Raw genomic sequence first — 24,756 nt, 5'->3', positions numbered from 1 at the left:
GTCCCCGATATATCAAAGGACCTTTCTTTTCTCATTTAATTCCCTGCTAACCAGTAAGTGAAGAGGGGACAAGGAAACTCTTTCAGAGGAAACTCTTGCAGTGAATACATACGGGGCCTTTTCATTTTAAGAAAAAGCTCGTTGCTAAAAATGTCTCTAGAAATAGTGGGGACATGCTAAATGATCTGCCACTATGCATAGGTAGTGCAGGCTGCTGATCTGAACAGCATAGACAAGTCACTGCAAATAGGCACAACAATTGAAAAACTGGATGGGAGGCACAGTGGTGACACTTAAGAATTTCCTGAGAACTAGCAAAGATAGTAAGGGTGTACCTACACTACAAAGCTCCACTTGGCTGCTTTGTAACTTCTGCTGCAACTGCACCAGCCCACTAACAAAAGCTATTTCCCAACCATTTTTTTTTTTTTAGAGCAAACACATCTCCAACTCTATAGAGAGCAGCAGGGAAAGGGACTGGACAGAAGATGCAATTGTAAAGGGCACTGAGCAAAGATGAGGTTCTCTGCCCTGCTGCAACTGCTATCCCTGGAAGCAGCAGTCAATGGAGCTGGTATCCATGTGCAATGTGCAGTTCCACCCAAACTGAGTATAACATTGAAGAATGTATTTATAGGGAAAGGCAGACATCGGAGACCACCCTTGCTTGTATTTTACCCATTGCCTTTATGAGATGGCAGCACACATGGTTCTAACACCCTATTTTAATTTTAGCATTTTCTGTGCAAGTCAGTTCTACCTACACTAAAGCTACCAAGTTATACAAACCCAGCCTGACTTCAAGCACACTTTCAAAACGTGTGTCACAAGCTTTACTAGATATCAGTCAAAATTATTTGAGTCTTTGGAAGGCACAGCTAAACCAATTAGCTGGAAATTTCAAAAGCTAATAATTTCCAAAAAGCATTTTCAGATTCTCAGGGGGAAAGGCAGCACAATGGGTCTTCGGCTACAAAAACAACTTATCTTCTGAAAGTAATAAGATATTCTGGATAAGCCTGAGAATCATAAAATGTGACAAACATTGATGGTCTAGCCATGTTATCAGTCACACTGTCGTAAAGTTCAATGCCTCCATTGCCTTTTGGTGGTGGAATAATCAGTCCGGGTTTTCCAGCACAATAATCCCCAGTAAGAACCCGAGCAAGATACATATATTTTCTACCATTGGTGTCTGGTGTGGAATATGCATCATTTGCAGAATAGCTTGCTTGGACAGCAAAATAGGTCCCGTTTCCAATCGCTGCAGCTGAGGCCAAAAAAAGAAACATTATCTCAGGAAATATTAATGTCTTAGAAAACTAATGCAAAGCATTACAGCCATATTTAATCTACAAAACTATCTGATACACTAGACAAGCAGCTAACTATTAAATAAATGAAAACACACACACACATACACGAGACGTTCCTATTCAGACAGACCTTTGAAAACTAAGGTGCAGATGATGCTGATCACTGGTCAGTGCTCTCAGGGCATTCTGTGTTTTAATTTCTGGTTTTAAATGTGTTCCAATGTATTTTCACTATTGTTTTTTAAACTAGTTTAACTCTTATTTTATAATGATGTTTTTAAATATTGTTAAGTCACCATGAATCCCAATTTGGGAGAAAGGTGGGATATGAATACATTATATTATTACTATTATTATAAGTTCCTGCTTTTGAAGGCAAAAATTTAGGCACATTAACCGTTTTTCTCCTTAAATGGAAAAAAGGTCTAGTGTAAAAACACATCTATTGGAAGAGGGATTTACTTAGTTTCTTACATTTACATCACACTTTTCCTCCATCTGGGAACCAAGATGGCATACATGTTACCCACGTTCCCACATGGGCACATGTTTTGTTTCTTTATACAATGTGTTCATTTCCAGTACTTCAGCTAACATCTCCTTTCATTTTTATTTTAAGGCAGAATTCTCCACTGAATCTCCCAAGGGTGTTCCAATTGAAGTCTCTCCACCTCCTTTGCTTTCCTATATCGTTAACTGAGCTAATGACCCAGAATCAGGCCCTGCCTCACTGTAGCAGCAATGGGAATCCCCCCCCCCATTGCCTCTCAGAAATAAGTATCCTGTTTGCACTTACATTGGTATAAAAGTTTTGTTAGAAATAGTGAGATTAATTTCTGAAAAGACATTAAATAGTATTTGGCTATAAGAAAGCAAGTCCCGTTTTTTCAAACCTAGAAATCTGTGGCCGTCCAGATGTTGTTGGACTACAACTCCCATGATCAGCCATGTTGGCTGAGTCTAATGGGAACAGGAACCCAACAGCTTGATGGAGGCAACACAAAGGTTCCCCACCCTGATATAGAGGGGATCATTCACTACTGAAGAGTAGGTATTTATTTATCTGCTATTTAGAGAAGTTTGCAAATCACACTCGCTATCGCATTCCTTTATAAAATTACCTGATTTCAGATTGACTTACCATTCTTTCCAGCATAACTGCGATTAAATCCAGTGTGGTTAATGGGGGTCACTGTGGAAGCAGGAGTCCCATGGAACAGTATCAGTTCATTTCTGTTATGGCTGTTCTTCTTATCCATATCCTGCTTTTTGAGTTGGTAGGAATTCCAAAGGTAAGGATTCTGAACCCTCTCAATCTACAAAAGTTGCAAAGAAAATACAACATTGAGAGAGATTAAGAAAAAGAAAAAGACAGTATCTGGTTGTAAAAACAGATTATAGGTCTCGTTGGAACATTAAAAGGGCACAACTACACACTATGTCAACATGCACATATTCCAAATCCCATGCTTGGTTAACATAAAGGGGTGGCATTTACAGGGGAACAGCAACAGAAGGGAGCAAGAAGATTTAAAAAAAAGTAAAGGACCCCTGGACGGCTAAGTCAAGTCAAAGGCTACTATGCGATTGTGGCACTCATCTCGCTTCAGGCTGAAGGAGCCGGCGTTTGTCCACAGACAGTTTTCTGGGTCATGTGGCCAGCATGACTAAACTGCTGCTGGCACAACAGGACACCGTGATGGAAGCCAGAGTGCACAGAAATGCCATTTACCTTCCCACCGCAACAGTACCTATTTATCTACTTGCACTGACGTGCTTTCAAACTGCTAGGTTGTCAGAAGCTGGGACATGGCAACGGGACCTCACCCCATCACACGGATTTGAACCGCTGCCCTTCTGATTGGCAAGCCCAAGAAGATCAGTGGTTTAGACCACAGCGCCACCCGCTCACTACCACTACTCCCCACTACCAATCTTCTTCACCAAGCAGGCCTGTCATCATCCAAGTGTTACAGGGGGAAATCAGTAGGTGGGGAATGCTTAAGAATCGCACCTGCTGCTTCTCCCTGAAAGAGTCCTGAGGGGTCCCGTTACTCAGCAAACGCAAGGCTGAGAAGCCTAGTTTGCAAGCTTAACTCATCACTAAGCTCAGTAGTTTGATTTTAAGTGAACGGAAATAATGCTCCTATTCCCAGCTTCAGAGACAATGTGAAGGGCATATGGACAGTTATTCCATATAACTGAATATAGATAGGGATTGTAGCTGGAGGAAAGGGGATATCCTAACTATGACAGCTTTTACACATACACACTCTTCAGTTGCATGGACATATTATGTGTCTGGATGTTACATGAGGGTCTGACAACGTTGTACAGCATTTCGATACAACTCGATGCATGCTTGTAAGGGGAACATGCGCCCCATGCTTGTTGCCTCTACCATACTTCACCTTTTCTATTTTGTTTGCAGGGCAGCTACTCCGGAATTTCTTTTCAACTTCTTTGTATTCTGCTGCTGCAGGTTGCAGCAAAACCACCTTGACACGATGTCCCTTCATATCTTCCCATTGTGTAGGGACAGGTACTGATGGTCCGCCTGCAAAGGGTGAGCACATTTGGATTTTGTGGGCTGAAGGTGCCACCCGTTCTGGTCCCTCCTCTCCCCTTCCTTTGGGTCAGCACCCTTCACCCCCACCCCACCCTGAGAGGCAAAAAGAGTGAAAACGTGAACACACAAACTCTTCCACTTTTCCAAGTGATCTAAGTAAAAGTTGGACCCTGTAAAATTAATCTGAGGCTTAGAAAATACAAACAGTTGAAAGAGGAAATAGAAAAGTGTGGCACTCTTCAAACTTCCTCCTTATGTAGTTTTCAAAGGAGAAAAAAGTAAATGCCCTCACCACTGTATGTCCAAGGGAACAGTGAGAACGAGGGCTTAGAGGTCCTGGAGGTGCCAAGGGAAGACTTTACGAGTACAGCTGCAATACACTAGTGACCCCTGACACTGACATTACAAATTAAAGATGTGCGTAAGTATAGAGGTTTGTTTTGTTGTAACCTCTGGAGTTTGGGGATTTGCGCTATGGAGGCATCTACTGTTTCATGACATCAACTGCCACCACATCCCTTCCAGCACCCAGGAACAAGCTGATTCTTGCTGTTACTTCCTGAGGGAGATATTTTAGTGAGGTCACATTCACCAACCAAGAAGTAGGGAACCTCAAGCCTAATGACCAAATGCCACACTCCATACGCTCAGCACTCTCCCCAGGCCACACCCTCTCCTTCCAGGCCACACACCCCACTAACCCTGCTTCCCATTCCAAATGTTTTTGCTAGGATAGAAAGTGGTCCTTAAGCTCTGATAATGCCTCTTGATTCTCTGGAGGGAGGATAGGGAGGAATAGGTGAGTGAGTGCAGAAACTAGCCTACTGGGCAGAGGTAAAAGTTACATACATTTGTTGCTTTGCCCACTCTTGCTTTTGGTGATGCCAAACCAGCATGTGGCCCCCAGAAGGGAAAACAATTTTCGAGGTGAAAAAGTTTCCCATCCCTGCACTAATGGGAATCCAACACACCCAAAAGGAATACATGCACTAACTTAGGCCTTGATTAGTTAATCCCAGGGGTCAGCAAACTTTTTCAGCAGGGGGCCGGTCCATTGTCCCTCAAACATTGTAGGGAGCCGGACTATATTTTTTGGAGGGAAATGAACGCATTCCTATGCCCCACAAATAACCCAGAGATGCATTTTAAATAAAATGACACATTCTACTCATGTAAAAACACGCTGATTCCCGGACTGTCTGTGGGCCGGACTGAGAAGGCGATTTAGAAGAAGAGTTTGGATTTGATATCCCGCTTTTCACTACCCGAAGGAGTCTCAAAGCGGCTAACATTCTCCTTTCCCTTCCTCCCCAACAAACACTCTGTGAGGTGAGTGGGGCTGAGAGACTTCAAAGAAGTGTGAGTAGCCCAAGGTCACCCAGCAGCTGCATGTGGAGGAGCGTAGATACGAACCCGGTTCCCCAGATTACGAGTCTACCGCTCTTAACCACTACACCACACCGGATCCGGCCCCCGGGCCTTAGTTTGCCTACCCATGGTTAAGCCCCTCATTACCTTCCTCCTTTACAATGCGCTTAATGTTTACAGTTTGTCCTTGGCCATCCACAGCATGCATATTTATGGTGTCTACTGTGTAGCTCCTTCCACGAATTTGGATATTAATGCTTTTCTTACTCATTCTAGCATCTTCCAAATGGAGATTGCTTAACTTGTCAAAAGGTGCAAAATCATTCCCTTTTGTGGAATATTGCCACTCGACCAAATTATGAGCAAGTTCTGCCTTGGATTGCTCTTCCCGGTCACGTTTAATTTTCTTGACCAGGTCATCAATTTGTGAGTAGGCTTCCAGGACGTCACGAGGAATGCCCGATATGAGAATGAAAGGAGGAGATTGCTTTCTTTCCAGCTGAATGGCAATATGCAATCTTTTCTGGAGGTTGTTCAGCTCCTTAATTTTTTCATCATCAAACAAATCTATTGATTCATCAGAGATAAGCTTTTCTGTCTGTTCCCGAAGAATCATTTCCTTTAACCAGGACTTGGCCTCCTGAACATTTTCTTTGCTTTCACCACAGATTTCAAACACTGCAACCTCCACCTTCTTTTCCACAACCAAATGATGTTTCTTTCTAGCAGGCGTTTTTTTACCCAAGACAAATTCTGCAAAGAAAGAGATGTTCTGTTAAATACGCCAAACAAATATTACAAGACATCGTGCCAGGAATATGCAGGATATAACCCTCTGCACTTACTTTTAAATTTAGAAAACATAGATTCAGAGGTGGGTAATGCAGCACCTTCTCTCGTTTTCATAGAGGCATAAAAAGCATTTTGCATATGTGGCTGGAAAATAACTATTTTGATCATTTGCAAATACTGCAGTGGCACTTTGCCCACAAAGTCAGCAACTGCACCCATCATGTCATCAGCTGCATCTGCTGGGTTCTTCCCTGCCTGACCTGTATCCAACACAACAGAGAAGAATAAATGCATTATGCACAAAATGGTGAGGTGCTGCTCATCTCACAAAAGAAAACACAAACTGGTGCTAGTGCAGGCGTCTGCACTTTCATTTTAAAATACAGAAGAGCCAATTTCCTTCCACCAGTTCAACATGGCTGACAAGCAATAATCAGCTGAGCAAATGGAAGTGAACCCCATAGCTCCTACCTTCCCCCGCACACCTGATGTTAAGAAAGAGCACCTTAATGGAGCAAAGCAAATGCCCATCACAAGTTCCATATGGCCAGCAGACAGGACAGACCACTTGTCTCCCCGCTCTCCCCACAAAAAAACATTCTTCCAAATTAACCAGAATGCAAGTGTGCGAGCCCTTATGGCTGCAGCAACCCTCTGTGCGGCTCCGCCATTTCTGGAATGAGGAAGTGGGAAAGCACAGCAGTAAAGCAGTGGTGCCAAACAGAATGAAAGGGAAAGGAACGATGTTGCCACCTAGTCCTCCCCACACAAGGCTCTTGTGCCTTGGACAGCAGCAATACGAGGCAGAAATTCAAAATGTGAAGTTGTTTCCACCAGTGCATTTCCATGCTACGAAAAGTTTTTCATGCTGAAGTTCTGCCTGTTGTACAGTTCTTGGAGGGCACAGGAACAAAGCAGGGGGGGGGGGAGTTGGCAGCCCTAATTTAAATGTTTTATTGTATTTTATTTTTAAATGTAATCTTATATGTTTAAGAGACTTCAGTGTTTTTCCATTAATTATGCTGCTTTCAATGTGGACCTTTGTTGTAATCAGTTATTTGTTATTTTGATATTCTGAACTGCTCTGTTGATATTTCAAGATCCCAACATTGCCTGCATGATCAAGAAATATTGAACATGTGGCTCTTGGTGGATATGAACTTTGCAGGTGATACTTAAGATATCCTGCACCCAAGTTGGTATAAGTTTTGTAAATTAATGCAAGAACCTTGAACCTGGCCTGGCAGTATATGGGCAGCCAGCCCACTAGAATTGCCTTTGAAATCTACTCCAGGAACTCAAATGCCCTAATGACAGTGACCTAATAATAGGTGAAACTTTCCACTAGAATTCTGCCCTTTTGCTCCTTAAATGAAACCTCATTTGCAAACCTGTTCCAATTGCAGGGAAGGCAACAGATGTATACTTCTTTGCTTCACATTCATGGAGCACTTTGGAAATCTGAGCTTTGGTATCAGAATTGGGTGCAAGGTGGATTATTTTCTTACAGACCAGGTTGCCAGCTTGCGTGGTTATAAATCCACTGTGAGACTGTGAGCCTTAAAAAAAAGGATGACAAGCTGTGTATTCATACTTAATCAACACAAGTCTAAATTCCCAGTAGTTGTTCATTGTCAGTGAATGACATATTGCAGAATGAAATGCCTTTGGCACAGATTACAAATATTAGCAGGTCGAAAGAGATGGTCTGCAGGTGGCCAGCAACAACTAGCACTGAGAAACTCCAGATTACAACGGCATATTATACAGCATAATGTTTCAACTAGCCCCAATAACCCCACTCCATATAATAGCTGATTAGGAAACAATCAGATCTACAATGAGCCATGAGCAGTTCCTCTCTATGAAAGAACTTTAAATATTATCTAACTGAATCAGACCGTTTGTTGTGTCATACCGTGTAGTGCACACTCTGCTGCAACTTGAGGTCCACCACCTTCCAAAATTGCTTTGGAGACACCTTCAAAAATAAGAGGGAGACAGTTTATTACTGTAGGTAATAAAAACTAGTCAAAACTCACATCACTTTTGCAAGTACGTATTACCAACAAATGCTTAAAATTACATACCTATAACTTACATGTCTAACTTGTCAAATGGAAATCACATTAGACATTGCATTATAGGTATACTAAAGTTTGAACCAGTGTAGTATAATGGTGCTAGATAAAATCCAGGTTCTGATCCCATTTTACAGCTATCTGAGTGGATGACACAAACATATACAGACGCATATCCAGCAACGTGTTTGCATATTAAAATGCTTTTTCCTATTTCCCAGTTAAATCTTCATCAACATAAATTCAAGATATTAGATAAATTAACTGAAATTCAGTACCTGTTTTGGAATCAAATGTTGAATTTGTTAAGTTTACAATGACATCTGTGTTTTCCTTTGTGATGTCTCCTGTCACTACTTGAAACAGAACTGATCCAATCTGCATTTCATGAATTCCCAAACTAGGGGTTGAAACAGGCCCAAAGAAACCTGAGAGTGAACAAAGAAGCAGGAGAATTTAACCAATGCAGAAAACTGCGGATTTTGCTACAAAAAGATTAAGGTTGAAACAACACAAAGATCAGTAATCAGGAACTAACACCATTTAAAAAAAAATGTTAATAGCAGCTTCTGACAAAAGGCAATTTGGACTGAGGAAGCAGGAGTCTTTCCTGCTTCCCTGACTGAAGCTCCTCTTAGCTCCATAAGAGGTAGGCAAATTCAAAAGGTGAAAGGGAAATGGGGTTAAAATCCCTCCCTCAGAGCCACAATCCAAATTCAGTTTCACATGTACAGTGAGTGGTTCCTTAGTTCTCGAATGCCTTGGTACTTGAACATTTTGAATCCTGAACACTGAAAACCCGGAAGTGTTCTGAACATTTTTCGAACATTTTTAGGAAGTCAAACGTCTGATGCGGCTGTTGGCTACTGTCTCCAGGGCGCCTGCGCCAATCAGAAGCTTCGTCTTGGTTTTCGAATGTTTCAGAAGTCAAACAGACTTCTGGAACGGATTAAGTTCGAGAACCAAGGTACCACTGTAGCGGTTTGTTCATCACCAAAGAGAGCCAGAGAGATCAGAATTCAGCTGCAACTGAAGAAGTCAACTTGCCTGTACTTTCTCCATCACTCGGGGGCACACCCCTGTGGATTCCACCAACTTGAGAGAACACTTGTGAGAAGACCTAGAAAGAAAACCAAAGCATTACCCACAAGGTTTCTGAGACCCCTGATGTAGGAACAGAACACAGTTCTAGAACTGGAGACAAAAATTTAGTTAATATTATGAAGTATATTATTTGCTAATCAAAATTTGCAAACCAACTTTTGGAACAATTTAAGGAAAGTACTAAGGGACGCAGGTGGCACTGTGGTCTAAACCACTGAGCCTAGGGCTTGCCGATTGGAAGGTCAGCAGTTTGAATCCCCGCCACGGTGTGAGCTCCCGTTGTTCAGTCCCAGCTCCTGCCCACCTAGCAGTTCGAAAGCATGTCAAAGTGCAAGTAGATAAATAGGTACTGCTCCAGCGGGAAGGTAAATGGAGTTTCCGTGCACTGCTCTGGTTCGCCAGAAGCGGCTTAGTCATGCTGGCCACATGACCCAGAAGCTGTACACCGGCTCCCTCAGCCAATAAAGCGAGATGAGCACCGCAACCCCAGAGTCGTCTGTGACTGGACCTAACGGTCAGGGGTCCCTTTGCCTTTACCTTTTAAGACATGAAAGTAATCACATTACCTGTTTGTTTTCTTTATCATTTGGATGCAAGAGAAAACGAACTTCCTGAAGGGACTTCAAATTCTTCCTGCTACTGAATTGAAGCACCTCCTCAAACATTAATTTAGCAACTTCAGATTTTGGAAAGGAAAAGCCTCCCGTTCCAAGCGCTGGGAAGGAGACAGAACTCAACGACAGCTGTTCAGTTTTCTCCAGGCATTCCCTCACAATATCCTTAAGCTTCTGTAAAATATATACCCAGGTATCTTCAGATATGATTTTTAGCCATTCAACCCAGAACATCTGCCTCCTCCTTGTGTACATTATCAATATACCATTAAGGGCATGTTCAAACTCAGTGCCAAGCTAGGTACCCCAACCTTAACTCATAATACTCCACTGCTTCAAGCACTTCAGTTCTAGTAACCAGCGGTGGGCTGTGGAAAAGGTGCTTCAAGCAACACTGGAATGGGTCATGGGAAACTGTCATATATTTAGACCACTGGTTCACCTAGCTCAGCATGGCCCACACTACCAGGCTCACAGTTTTGGGGTGCTTCTGGATGCATCTCTGTCACCAAAGGCTCGGGTAGCATCTGTGGCTAAAAGTGCCTTTCACCAACTGCAATTATCTGAAGTGTGCATGCACACAAAAGCTCATACCAAGAACAAACTTAGTGGGTCTCTAAGGTGCTACTGGAAGGATTTTTTAATTTTTATTTTGTTTTGACTATGGCAGTTACATGGCTACCTACCTGTAACTGCAATTAATACATCAGCTTGGCCATGGTAGTTCATGTACCAGATGCTTCCAGATTGGATTACTGCAATGTGCTCTATTTGGGGCTTCCCTTGCAATTCACCTGGAAGCTGCAGTTAGTGCTGATTGCTGACAGGATTGCTGTACACAATTGCTGACAGGACTGGGGCCTTGCCAGCATACAGCACCTGTGCTCAAGAGATCTGCAGTGGTTGCCCATTTGCTAGGGCCAAGTTCAAGGTGTTGCTATTAGTACAGTGGTACCTTGGTTCACGAACTTAATCCATTCCGTGAGTCCGTTCGACTCCCAAAATCGTTTGAAAACCAAGGAGCGGCTTCCAATTGGCTGCAGGAGCTTCCTGCACTCAAGCAGAAGTCGCATCGGACATTCAACTTTCAAAAAATATTTGCAAACCGGAACACTTACTTCCGGGTTTGCGGCATTCGGGAGTCGATTTGTTCGACAACTAAGCCATTCAGGAACCAAGGTTTGATTGTATATAAATCCCCAAACAACTCAGGACCAGTTTACTTGCAATATCATCTTAGCTGGGGCTGTTGGGAGTCCTCGGGGTGGGGTGGGGGAACATATGACTTGTGTATTTTACATTCAACTACAATTAATGTGGTCAAGGGTATGAAGCAATTACCTGAATTGCAGGTCCTTTTCCGGCATCCCACTGGGGAATGACGGCATGGAGCACAATGGAACAGGCCAGGTTATATCCGCCTGTTTGGATCACACAGCTGCCCTGGGCTCCTTGACTTTGGACTGCTTGATCAAACTCGACTTGGAGCATTGGCCCTGCCTTCTGCAGCACAGCCTTGGAAAGTGGACCCACACCAAGCTTCAAATCAGTTCCGATACTGCTCACGACAATGTCGGTCTGTAACCATAACACTCATAAAAATACTTGCAAGGGGATTACAAATATCAAGCCACAGATAGTCATACCTTGCTTGTAAATTTTCCAGGGGCATCTGACCACGCTTGGATCACAGACAAGAGCCAGCAAGACATTCTTATGTTGTCATCGGTCACAGATGACCATCGTGGATTATTATTCAGTAGTCCAATTTGAGCAGGAATATCCATAACAAGCAAACCATCATATTTGTACACACCAGGTTTGTTTTTGTTTTGTTTTTTAAATTATGATGATGATGATGATGCAAAGCTATTTTTTATTTGTGGATGAGATCACCATGCACTTATTTTGTATTGGTTTGGCATAAAATAAATGCAATTTGTAGTCTTTTGTTCCCTATCCCCAGGTCATTTGGGATGCTTTTTTTTCTAAAGCACATCTCTGATTCCAAGTCATCATCTCTTTAAGGAAAACAGCCTTGTAAATCGTGGAACATTAGGATGACATTTTGGTTTTTGGAACAAATAGGCATGTTTGCAAAACAGAGGAACTGTTATCATTATTACACCCACCCTGACAACAACCTACTCTAATGGCTACAATATGCCATCTGCCCCTGTGAGGAGGAAGAAGAGGGCAAAGGGAGGCAGGTACAGGCAACTTCAGGCCCTGCTCCAGTCAGAGTGACTTCTCCCTCAGCCAACCTCAAACGTTTTATCACTTGTTTTAGCCCTTTAAAATTGTAAGCCACCTTGTGTGCCTTGGCAGAAAGGAAGTATATAAATGCAATGGATGGATGGATGATAAAACAGTATGCTTCTTTCAAGCCTAATTTCAGCACATAGAGGGTATCCTCTGGGTACTATGGAAAGCCTCTGAATGTGTGCCTCCAGGAGCCGTGTTGGACAACCCAGTTTAAAAATCTCCTAGGGGTAACCAGTATAGTGCCTTTCAAATGTTGAACTCTCAAGCAGCACTCGTTCACTGGTCAGAGCTGCAGGGACTTGTATATGGAGGACGGCACTCTGCTGGCCACGCCTGTTTTAACAAGAGCTTTACAATTCAAATTAATTTGTAATTGTCTATTAAAAAAAATTGAGAAGTTCAGCATGCATTTGGAAAAATGCTTTGTGGGTCATTTCACATACTTACCGTTGCATCTTCAATGCCTTTTTCCTCAAGTATGAGTTTCACGCCTTCAGCAGAAGTCACCACATGAACGTTCTCTCCAATTTCCTTGGGCTGATTCAGCAGTGATTTGGATTTGGGCAGTAATCTGGGTTTGGGTGACCCCTCTCTAAATATTTCATTCAAAGCATCAGCAAGAGCCTGGACTGTATTATCTGACACATCCACAAGGCAGATCTGTTTCAGGCATCCACTCTCAGAGGTTTCTTCCAAGTGTTCCTTAATGGATGCTACAATGGTATGGGCACACTCTTTCAGTGGGAATCCGAAAATCCCAGAGCTTATGGCAGGGATGGCTATGGAGCGATGGTTGTATGTTTCTGCCAGGTTTAAGCTTCGCTTCACGGCCTCCTTTAACAGTCGTGTACATTTTTCTTTTTCTGAAGTGTTCCACCTTGGCCCAACTGCATGTATCACTTCTTTACATGGCAGGTTCCAAGCGCCTGTTCTAACTGCACGGCCAGGCTTCAAACGTCCATGGTTCCTGACCAGGTCATCACACTCACTTTGCAGCTGTGGGCCGGCCACTTTTAACAGGGCATCTGCAAGGCCACCAATGTGCTTCAGGTCTTCATTGGATGCATTGACCACAACATCAACCGAGTAACGGGTCAAGTCACCCTTCTGAGCCTCTATCACAACACCATGTTTTAAAATTATTTTAGCATGAGGGTGCCCTAGTTTTTCATCAAAGTTACCTTTCTCTTCTCCTTCTTTCTGCAGCCTGATCAAACAGTGAAAGGATTGCTTTGCTTCAGTAATGTAGGAATGTTCTCGGTTTTTGAAGAAATTTTTCACTCCCGGTTTGTCAAACGTCACACTAACAAAATGCAGTAAAGACAGCTCTTGTTCAACCACAGCAGCTGCTTTCATCACATCTATTCTAGGCCCACTCAGGATAATGTTCTTCTGAGCTTGCTGCCCAAAATTGATTTTCAGACCATTCTTCCTCAGGTTCTGCCAAACCTTGCCCTTTTCCTTCTCCATAAACTGCACAACAACCACAGCCTTGGCAGGGATTACTTTTTGAATTTGTGTGTTTTTTTCAATAAAGTCAGAAAGCACCTGATAAACATCTACTACAGCTTTTGTATAACCAGCAATGGTTACTTTGGCCTCTTCTTCCAAAGTGAGGCAAACATCAATTATGAAAGCTACCTCAACAGAATTGTGCTTTTTATGCAGTCGCTCAATGAGTTCTTTCCATTCCCTTTTGTTGACAAGTTCCCGGTTCACCAAACCAATAGATTTATTAGCTAGGTCTTTCTTCATTTGCTCCTCTGCTTTCAAAAGACTGTCATCGAGATATCCTACTAATGTTACAGAATCATATTGAAGTTCATAGGAGGCATTGATTTTATTTGCACCAAATATGATCACTGTTACCTTTCTGCTATTTGCATGCTGTAGGAACTGAAATATTGCAGGGTGGGTGTTGACTTTTTTCTCCTTTATGTTATACAGCTTCTCCTGTAGGGCACATTTCATCTTATAGACTTCCGCAACCATTCCACTCAGCTGCACCATCTCAGCTGAAGTATCATAAGAGAACTTTAGGTCTGGGTTCTCTTTATAGACATTCTCTTCAAGCAAAACCTGATGCAGAACAGCATACTTCCCCGGGGTGACTGCCAAAGTTTCACGTATAGTTTGCTTAGCTCTTTCTGCGTCTTTGGTCAAATTTTCCATGTATTCATTTATCGATTTCTTCACACCATCCACAGTAAATACAAAACCGGCAAGGGTAACTGTTTCTTTGGAAACATCCCAAACTGCTAAAACATCCTTTATCAAATTGTTTTCTATGGTAGGCCATGCTGCTGGGATGATTTTGCATTGAACAGCCTTGAACTTGGACATGATGCGTGTAAACTCCATAGAAACTTTATCTTTCCAAGTCTTGATCAGTTCCCTCATTGACCTTCCTTGTTTAGATAAGGCAGCTGAAGGGTGCATCACAACTTCTGGCTGTTTGCAAGTCGCCTGAGGCCACATTAGCTCACTGTGACACTTTGCCATTTCTTGATTTATTTCTTTGACCAGGCCGTCCTTCCCCTGTATAAACTGCCAAATATAAGGATCTAAGGGGACTCTGAGGGGGTGTAGCATCTTGATTTCAGCCCTCTCCTTTCCATACAAAACCATATCTAAAGAACCATAGTATGGATAAACTGAAACTGGTTGATTGTCAAAAAAATGCTGCTTTTCCAATGCTGCCAGCACAGCTAAAAAAAGAAAAGATTAAAATAAAACAGACTTAATATTCTACCATGCCAAATCCCTCAAATGCATAGACCACTCAAAGATGGCTGCCTCAAAAATGACTTGAAAGTACACCCAATGGCTTGTAATCCTTACAGAAACAGTTCATGGTTTGTTTCCTTACAGTGCAAGCATGGAAGAGCAAAGTGAGCACAACTGGCTCATGCACTATAAGCCACAGTTCCTGGCTTAACCGTGAGATGAACACCACCTTTCTATTACCATTCCTGCAGCTTTTGTTCACAAACTCTCTCCTTTGTCCTCTTAAACACGACTGTTACAGCAACCTGCTAGTGAAAGAAACACTCATGCTCAGAGGTTATATTTCTATGACTGAGCAGTGGACTGAACAGGTTCTGATTCTCAGCTCATATTAAATCCTTTTCTTGGATTAGCTGAAATTAAACCATTTTGTTGGGTTAGCTAAAAACACTGCTGCTAGTTACAGGACTTACTAACTGATTCCCCTCCCCACTTTCCTTGCAGTTCTAGTATGAGTCAGTAAGAAACCAGGAAACTATTATCATGAAATGTTATAGAAATGTGTAGCCATTGATAGAAGATGAAGTTTAGAGAAATAAATCAACTGGGGACAGGGGGAACTACTGTTTCTCTCACTCTCTTATAAGCAATGTACCCTCCCAGTATGTTTCCGAGCACAATTCAAAGTGTTGGTGCTGACCTTTAAAGCCCTAAATGGCCTTTGCCCAGTATACCTGAAGGAGCATCTCCACCCTCATCGTTCTGCCCAGACACTGAGGTCCAGCTCCGAGGGGCAGTTCCCTCACTGCAAGAAGCCAAGTTACAGGGAACCAGGCAGAGGGCCTTCTCAGTAGTGGCACATGCCCTGTGGAATGCCCTCCCATCAGATGTCAAGGAAATAAACAACTATCTGACCTTTAGAAGACATTTGAAGGCAGCCCTGTTTAGGGAAGTTTTTAATATTTGATATTTTATCGCTTTTTTATTCTGTTGGGAACTGCCCAGAGTGGCTGGTTATAAATAATAAAATATTGTTATTATTATATAATGTTCTCTGTTCAAAAGCTGAAAGAAAGCACTGAGTTGTTCTTAATATATCACAACTGGAAGAGAAAGCACTTCTCTGTGTCAGAGGCTGTGATAAACAGAGCGCTCTGGCTCAACAGATTCAGCAAACAGGCCTAATCCAAACTGAAAGAAGTGGAGGAACAATTCCAGTGGTATATTATTCTATTGGGGGGGGCATAGAGATGCAGATGCCAAAGCACAATTGTGACCCTTAAAGTGTGCTTCCAGTAGCGCAGGGACAAAGGACAGCAGGCTGACGTGCAATAGAGCTGAAGACTGCTGGATGGGCCACACAGTTGAGTTCTCCACAGGAAAGATACCCACAGGTGAAAAGAAAGCCTCAGGTGCTTCAAAGCAGCTCCAGGGCTCTTTGCAAGCCCTGTGTGATGCTTTGAAGTCCAGACACAAAGTGCTTTGTGCATGGTGCTTTCAAGGGCCTAATCACCTGACATCATTGCAAGGTGAGGTGATGGACATGCAAGCGGTTCCACCCACTTGTCAACTTTAGCCCATGAGGACAGGATCTGATAAGGACCTGGCCCTCTTGGCCAAAAAAGGTTCCCCATCCCTGCCATAATACATGCTTGGAGGTGCCCTGTCTTTGGCTTGGAAGGTTAAAACTTTGCAGGCCAATGGTTCATCACCAATCTAGTGCTACCTCCCCTGCTGATCCTGCCATTTGGATTACCAATACTCAGTATAGTTCTTCCCTTGTCTTGGGAATGGCAGTTGTGATTATTTTATGACCTTAAAATCCACCAACGCCTCAATCTCCAAGAAGCCATTAATAGAGCTCCTGCTTTTGAGCCATCCCACTAGGGAACTTTTATGTTTTTTCAATCACCTACAAAAACAGAACATACTACCTTGGTGGTCACAAAAAGTAACGATGGCTGAATTCTCCTCAGGCGACATTTGAATACCAGACACTTGTCCTCCTCCATGCTTTGAACTTTCAAAATAGAGAATTAAAAAATCTTTGGGTACTCCTGATGGGATATTTTCAACTTTGATAGTCTGTGTCAATTCAAGAGGCTTGACAGTAATTTTGAATTCTTTAAACCTGACGTTCCTGGGACACTGGGCTACAAAATTTGCAGCATCTGAAAAGAAAAGGCAAGTGTCTTATCAGGCATTTATTTCTTGCCCTTTGGTGATCATTCACAGTTGTTGTTATTATTGCTCAAAATTGATTTGGCACATGGGACAGGGGGATAAGAATCTTAATAAATTTCAGGTGAGTTTAGCTTTAAAGACAAAACAGCTGAGGTCAACACAGGAGCAATTATTATGCCCCACCACCAAAAAGACCCTGCCAGATAATGTTACATCATAGCACAGCGTTGTTTCCATTCTATCCAGAATTACAAAGGGGCTGAGGGCAACCAAGCTGGTGCCTCTAGCAGAAGCAAAGCCTTCTTTTTCTGGAAGAAAATGAAAAACCTTCAAGCACTTCATCTTTAGAAAGGCAAGCCAATCCCTACTCAAAATATTTTTTTAATTCACCTGCCCCTGGGGGGCCCTGCAGCCTTACAAGCTTACTCAGTGAGGCTCACATTCATCCATGTTACCCTTTGTTCCTCTTTAAAGAGCAACTGCAGACAGTGCAAAGAAATCAGGAACCAAGGCATGACCAAGACAAGATACAAGATAGAACGTGAACAGAGTGGTCTAAAACTGAAAAGTTGGAGGGAAAGGGGGCCGGATGAGCAACTATGGGCGTACTGCGTACACCCGCTCAGAAAGAGAATACTGAACTAGATGTATTTTCCCCAAAAGAGTCAATTATTATATTACTGCTCCAACTCACTACGTTGCCATTTCCTTCAGTGGCCGAGTTTTGCCTTTCACTCTTTCCTTCAGCCGGTGCTCAAATATGGAGCAATGCTACATCCACATGAAATTCAAATTATCTCTGTTAAGAATGTGACAAAAGTGAAGAGCCATGGAAGTATGGGAACTGAGCAGCTTAGTGTCAAGCAAAGACTTTTACAATGAAATGGAAAGGAGTGGACTAACCATTAATTTAGAATTCAGAGGAATGGAATTGGGAAAGTGTGCAGTTTGGAATACTTCTGGAAAGAAACTGTGTAGCAAACATGTGTTTACACCAGCCTTCCTCAACCTGGTGTAGTCCATAATCCCCAGCCTGTATAGCCCAATGGCCACGTATGATTGAGATTACAGATCGGGGAGGGCACCAAGTTGGGAAAGGCCATTTACATAAACTTGTAACTACAGTTAGGGTCAAGCTTTTATCTGGAATGCTCCAAGAACAGACCTGAGAAGCCAAGAATATGTGAACTTCACAGGTATTTTAATGGAATTGTTTTAAAAGGAATCAACACCAACAATTCTCCCAATGTGAAATTGTCACGCAACACAAAGTTACCCATTTCTTACCGATACTTTGCTGAAAGGTTATCACTGCAGCATTTCTCTCACTTATCAGTTCAATCTCAAAATCACTTCCTCCTGAGAGTCCACTGATATTCTCTACCAGCAGATTTAACACATCAGGCTTGTCGAAATATTCCTCAACATTTTCAAGAATGACACGGGAAGAGGTGTGGGATTTGGTGAGGATATCCTCCTTGTGACAGGGAGTTTCATGTGTTGATCTGTTTGCTATGATGTCCTCTTTTTGCAAGTCTCGCTCGAGTGCATCTGATTTGAGAGAAAAAACAAGTAAAATGTGCAACTACTCAGTATTTGTCAGTATAGACAGAACAGTGTGCCAACTATTTTTCTGGGATTTAACCTTAATCTACATCCTCTCCCTTTTTTGTGTAAGATGGTGTTACTACAAATACTGTTCCAGCAGCCATTAATATGCTTTCATCCAAGCCCATAATGTTTACTGAGGGAACTATGCTCACAGCAAACCAGAATAAATCACCAAATTACTGGGCAGAAGCTAACTAAAAGAAGAAAAAGAAACTTACTGTGTTGATCAGAATTCTGTGATTGTTAGTAAAGAAACCCTGAAAAAAGCATGCCTCTTGAAGAGTCAGAAATTAAGTAAGAAGTTAATGCGTTTGTGGTATGCAGTGCTATTTTTCTAGAAAAAGAGGTGCCAGAACTCACAATGAATGCCTCCATGGTTCTCTTAGAATGGCAATGGCGCTCACCTGGGAGGTGCTGGAATGAGTTCCAGCTGAATAAAAGCCCTGATGTTATGTATTTGTAGGTATTTTGTCTTTTTATACAGTAGACTACCCTGTGATCTTCAGATGAAGGGCAGTACAGAAATTGTATAAATGTATAAATGAATGAATAATAATAATAATAATAATAATAATAATAATAATAATTCATCTGGGCTGCAGATTTTATTTTATTTTTTACATGGAAGAAACTGGCGGGAGCACAAAATTTTACTGTCCTTGGTCTGAAAGTGGGAGGTCCCACTACACCCACCCACCATTGTTTTATTGCTCTGGGAAAGTTCCAATTGTTTCTTTCCAGGCTACAAGTTCCCAGAACAAGAAAGGCACCCCCATTTTGTTGCAGTCCAAGCTGTCTGTGGAGCTGCTTTTGCATCTTGCTTCCTTATTTTTGAGAACCATCACCAGAGAAATAGTGTGTGTCACAAAGAATGTGGTCCGAGCCCCAGATGACAGGGTGAGTATCATCATTACATATATGTAAATCATTGGCTTGGAAGTAGGGAGAGAGAATGGTGGCCTCAATGGGCTTGCCTGGGCTTTCTTTCTGTAAAAACAGAACAAAAAACACCCACCCCACCTTTGGCGAGATAGGAAAGCCTACCCCACCTCCACCCCCGGCATGAAAATGATACTGAAAGAGAACCACCATACCAGTCTCTTCTGCCACGTCTTCTCCCCTGGAAGCCTAAAAACAGAACAACAGCATATTGATTTGTTGCTTTGGTGAACATCTTCGCTTCAAAGCTCTAGATTTCACCGGGTCAAATATTGCCTTAATACCTGATGAAGATCAGTTTCCTTCTTAGGCACATTCTCTTTGGCAGTTTTTTCATGCTGTGTGACCACCAGCTTCAATGCTCCTTTTCCCTCTAGGTCAAGTTCATGGGTCTCTTTGGAAAGAACCCTTTGCCTCACTGAAACAAAAAAATAAATTACTGTCATCATGATAACAGAGCGACCACCATGTTGGATTACTGCTCCTTGGTTAGGGCATGGGGGAACCTGCAACCATCCAGATGCCAACTACAACTCCCATCATCCACACAGACCATGGGCCATGCTAACTGGAGCTGATAGGGGCCAGAGTCTAGAGGGCCTTTGGCTCCCTATCCCTGTAGAGATTCTAGAAATGTGCATGGCTATGCTCAGGCAGCAAAGAGAAAGGACCAAGCAGTTTTGTTTGCAGTCAGTTTCATAATGACTAAGTGAGCCTCTCCATGGCAAAATAAATAAGAGGTGTGTATCTTCTTGAATTCCACGGTTAGTATTTGGACTCATGACTCATGTGAGCAAGCCTTCCTATTTTGAGTGACCAGATACCGAAGGTCAAACATCAGTTTCAATGGAATTTGGGGTGATAAATCTGTCAGTATTGTTTTGTTATTTGCTTTATAAATAAAACCTTAGATGTTACTTTCCAACCACAGTTGCTTCTGCTGCACTTTGCTGTAAAAGACCGAGTTTGCTATCTGCAAATGGGCTTTTAATGCTCACAAAATCCTGATCCGAGGATAGAATTCTTTAATCCAACAGGGAAGCAATCAACTCCACCACATGATAAAATTCTGAACTCTACAGGCACAGAACTAATGGAATTATATTGGTGTGGGGGTATGCAGTCATATCTAGTCTGAAACCTCTTTGACTTCTGATTATTTTGTTTTGCTTATTTCTCTATGTATCTTGTGGCTAACACCCCAGTTTCCTTCCTTTTGTGGTTCTTCTTTATCTCTTTCTCATCCTTCAATTTGCTGAGTAGGGGATATTCAGAGAGTGAAGGTGGTTATTGGTACATTTGTTTGTTTTTAATTTTAATTAACAGAACTGTTGTATGTCTACATAACAACGAAAGAAGGGACACATTTTCAGCCTTCGTTCCTTTGTGAGCACGAGGATGTCCCAGGGGGTAATATCCCTCCCCTCACACCAGCTGCCCCCCATGATCTATATTTCCCTTGTGCTGTACTACTCCTGTCTAGTAGAGCTGTTTCTCTCTCATAGGTCACTTGCTGGATTCCTGCCTCTGGTTAATCACAAGGCAGCTTCTGTCAGGAGCAAGCCAGCAGTAAACCACACCATGCAAGTTGGAGTCAACTCTTTATTAGCAAAAATACGTCCCGCACAGGAGTGTCAGGCCTAATGAGAATGGCAACTCATCTCTGGTATGTCTTGCCCTCATGAAGCAGTTGCTGAGACTGAAGGTCCCCACCTCCCCACAGCTGCCTAAATCCCCTCCTCTCCAGGGATTTTCCCAAGCAATCTGAGACTGCGCCTGTGTGCCAGTCTTTACTCCTCCTGCTTCATGCCTCTTCTGGTTCTGGGAGACAAGGAGGGAAGACAGCTGTCACAGCAGGAGGGGGAGATACCCGTGCCTCTTCACCAGCCTGACTCATCTCTCTCTCTCCCCCCCCCCTCTCTCTCTCACTTGGCTTGTCTCCTCTGACCCTCCTGATTCAGCTTCTGCCTCTGATTCTGGACTTCTCTCTGCCAGAGACTCTCCTTATGACAGGTCCTCCCAGTGACAGTCCGCTCCCTCTTCCCTCTCATTGTTGTCCCACTACCAATCCCTGGGCTCTGAGCCTTCTTCCCTTGGTGGTTCTCCAGCTGATTCCTTCCACACCAGTCCTCTGCATGCAACCAGTCCGTAACACCAGTACACAAATGTGATCAGGTGAACTACTACTACTACTACTATTCTTTATATGGGGTTGCCAGTGTGCATGGTGTGTGCTGAGAAACATACACTTTAAAAGGTCAACATAACGGGGAGGGATCAAGAGAAAAACAATGCAATGCTCAGCACAACATGCCTACTCAGAAGTAAGTCCTACAAAGCTCAATGGGGCTCGTTTTCACATCAGGATTGCCAGGCGTTTCACTACAGATTTAGGGAGTACGTAGATTTAAGATTGTAACTCAAGGAATCCAATAGACACAATGAGGGGCTTCAGTTTACACAGGATGGCGCTGTTAAAGCAGTTTAGTGTGACTAAACCGGAAGCCCCCTTTTTGGTGTCTCCTATGCGGGAACGCCCTTCTTTTTAATATTTATTAAAGGCACATAACAACTCGCCCCCCTTCCCTCCCACGAAAGCTGCAAAGCTACTTTCTGGAAGCGTCCTACAAATGCGTCGAGAGGGAGCACCAGTCCCAGGAAAAGAAGGGGCATTTCCCTCTCTCTCTTACCTTCTTCCTTAGCAAACCAAACCAAGACCTGCCCGGATTGCAGCTGGATCTCACACTCTCCGCCTCCCGACTTCTTCCTGCTCTGGAAGTAGAGCAAAAGTTTGTTTCTCAGCTGTTTGGGGGGTTCTGGGGTCCCCCAATCCGCCTGCACCCGCACGGCGAATGGAGACAAGGGCCTCCTCCCCTCCGCCATGTTGCCGAAAGTCGCGAAAGTGGCCGAAGGTCCGCCACTTTCATTTTCGTTTTCCTATATATGGGAGCCGCTCCCGAGCTTTTTCTTGGCTGTGACGCGATATTGGGGAAAGGGGAAGGGCCGGGAGGTGGTTCCCGCCGCCGCCGCCGCCTCCAACCCGACCCTGGCCACCCCTCCCTTGCCTCCGGTTTTTTACAGGAAGAAACCCTAGCAGACCAGGGACAGCTGGAGTATAAAGTAGAATAAGATATTCTACTGTTAAAAAGGAAAGATGCAAAAAAACAGCCGACCAAAGCGGAGACTGGTGCCACAAAACGGTAACTGGAGAACTGCATCATATAGGTATTTTTCATATTACGTTGGAGGCGGAGCAGAGTTTTCGACGTCCTCATCGTTACAGTTGTCAGACTCTTCTTCCCGCATCGCCTTATTTATTTAAAAAAATCATTTTAAATTCGTGTTCTACCTCCGGGTAGAACATGTATAGTGGTACCTCAGGTTACAGACTCCGCTAACCCAGAAATAGTACCTCGGGTTAAGAACTTTACCTCAGGATGAGAACAGAAATTGCGCGGCGGCAGCAGTGGGACGCCCCGTTAACTAAAGTGGTACCTCAGGTTAAGAACAGTTTCAGGTTAAGAACGGACATCCGGAACGAATTAAGTTCTTAACCCAAGGTACCACTGTATTTATTTGAGCGCCAGTCGCTGGTAATGGCAAGGGAAGAGCGTGCGCCCTGGAGTGGGGGGGGGGGGGCAGGAAGAGCAAGACTGACAGATGCTGCTGAAGTGTACAGTGGTACCTCGGGTTACATACGCTTCAGGCTACATACTCTTCAGGTTACATACTCCGCTAACCCAGAAATAACGCTTCAGGTTAAGAACAGAAATTGTGCTCTGGCGGCGCAGCGGCAGTAGGAGGTCCCATTAGCTAAAGTGGTGCTTCAGCTTCAGAACAGTTTAAGGTTAAGAACGGACCTCCAGAACGAATTAAGTTCTTAACCCGAGGTACCACTGTAGTTTAAATTCATTCCGGAATCCCGCAAAATGATTTACGGATTTGTTTAGTTATTTTTTTTAAAAAATAAAATGCCTAGGCTATATGCAATTAAGAAAACAATTATTACCTGAGTAACAAGTTTCATTAATACCATCTGGGCAACTGTGATTTCATATGCATAAATATGAAGATCCATCTTTAAGTGTCTGCAGTTTGTTCAATTCTGGGCTGCATTCAAATTAATTTGTACACTAGGGCAAGGGCACTTCTCCCCTTTCCTCCTGCTGAGTGCCCCCCAAATGTGCTCTGGATAGTTGAGAATACCCCAGAACAAATGGGAAGGACGGGGGGGGGGGGATACAAAAAAATATCCTTGCATTGATGGAACATTGCCGTGTTGAATACAATGTGATGATTTTGAAGTTCATGTTTCCTTTTGATTAATAAATCACATGAATGTGGTTTTGTGAAACTGGGGTGTTTATTGAAGCCTTAATTTAATTAGACTGAACTAACATGTCATAAAACAGTCTCTGGTCCAGATATTGTAACCAGTGCAGGTTCCTCCACTAGGATAACTGGGCACATCTCTAAGAGAATGTCAAGCAATTTTATAAAATAAAATAAAAACCCACCTGCAACAAAATGCTGGTGCTATTATTTCTTGCTTGTTTGTGAGCTGGTCAGTGAATTTCTAAAATAATGAAGTTTGGGGTCTATGCCTGTCGAAATATCACATTGACTTTACATCCTCCCAAGCCTGGGAACAAGTGTTTGAAACTCCCATTGTTCTAGGCGCATTTTGCCACAGGGAATTTCATTAGCGTGAGCAGTTTCTGAGCACTGGGTGCAGTACTGCGCCTAAGATTTCCAATTAAAACTGCAGTGTGGAAAGAAAGGACCTTTTTCTGCCTCCCCACTTCCAGCTACTCCCTAAAGACTGGAGAAGAGACCCTCTTAAGAATATTAGGTGGGTGGGCAGGGGAAGGATTAGACCATGTAAAAAATGAATATAACATTTTAGCTGCAGTTCATTTTCAGCTTTGTATTATTGTAGACATTCCGTTGTTGCACCCATAACCCAAGTTTAAGGTGCCATTTAGCTCCTAACTTTCATATACATTTCTAACACTGCCTGGAAATTATTCTCCCAAATCTGACGTAAGAGGCTGACTGCAGTTACTCTGAGGTACTCTGCACATGAACAGTTTGTTACTCCACATTTTCAGGACTGGTCCATGACGTGTCCTGGATCAAACAAAACAAATCATTTTCGTCTTTTAGTTGGAATACTTCGTTCTTTT

The 24,756-nt window shown here is 43.0% G+C and overlaps 1 protein-coding gene across 1 annotated transcript; it reads right to left on the bottom strand.

Moving 5' to 3' along the window:
• Window positions 1–184: 184 nt before the first annotated feature.
• On the bottom strand, window positions 185–22,498 carry PARP14 (poly(ADP-ribose) polymerase family member 14). Its single transcript, XM_033163385.1, has 18 exons — window positions 22,261–22,498; window positions 19,855–19,988; window positions 19,726–19,759; window positions 18,308–18,571; window positions 16,771–17,007; window positions 12,557–14,817; window positions 11,186–11,422; window positions 9,797–10,018; window positions 9,174–9,246; window positions 8,405–8,554; window positions 7,947–8,026; window positions 7,692–7,710; window positions 7,437–7,604; window positions 6,099–6,305; window positions 5,401–6,006; window positions 3,728–3,873; window positions 2,458–2,632; window positions 185–1,270 (listed from the first exon to the last, which is right to left on the bottom strand). The coding sequence occupies exons 1-18, from the start codon at window positions 22,451–22,453 to the stop codon at window positions 984–986; spliced, it is 5,493 nt and encodes a 1,830-aa protein (XP_033019276.1). The 5' UTR covers window positions 22,454–22,498; the 3' UTR covers window positions 185–983.
• Window positions 22,499–24,756: the final 2,258 nt, after the last annotated feature.

Source organism: Lacerta agilis, chromosome 1 (genome assembly GCF_009819535.1).
Source record: "Lacerta agilis isolate rLacAgi1 chromosome 1, rLacAgi1.pri, whole genome shotgun sequence".
NCBI classification, from domain to species: domain Eukaryota; kingdom Metazoa; phylum Chordata; class Lepidosauria; order Squamata; family Lacertidae; genus Lacerta; species Lacerta agilis.
This window is presented reverse-complemented; position numbering and strand designations above follow the sequence as displayed.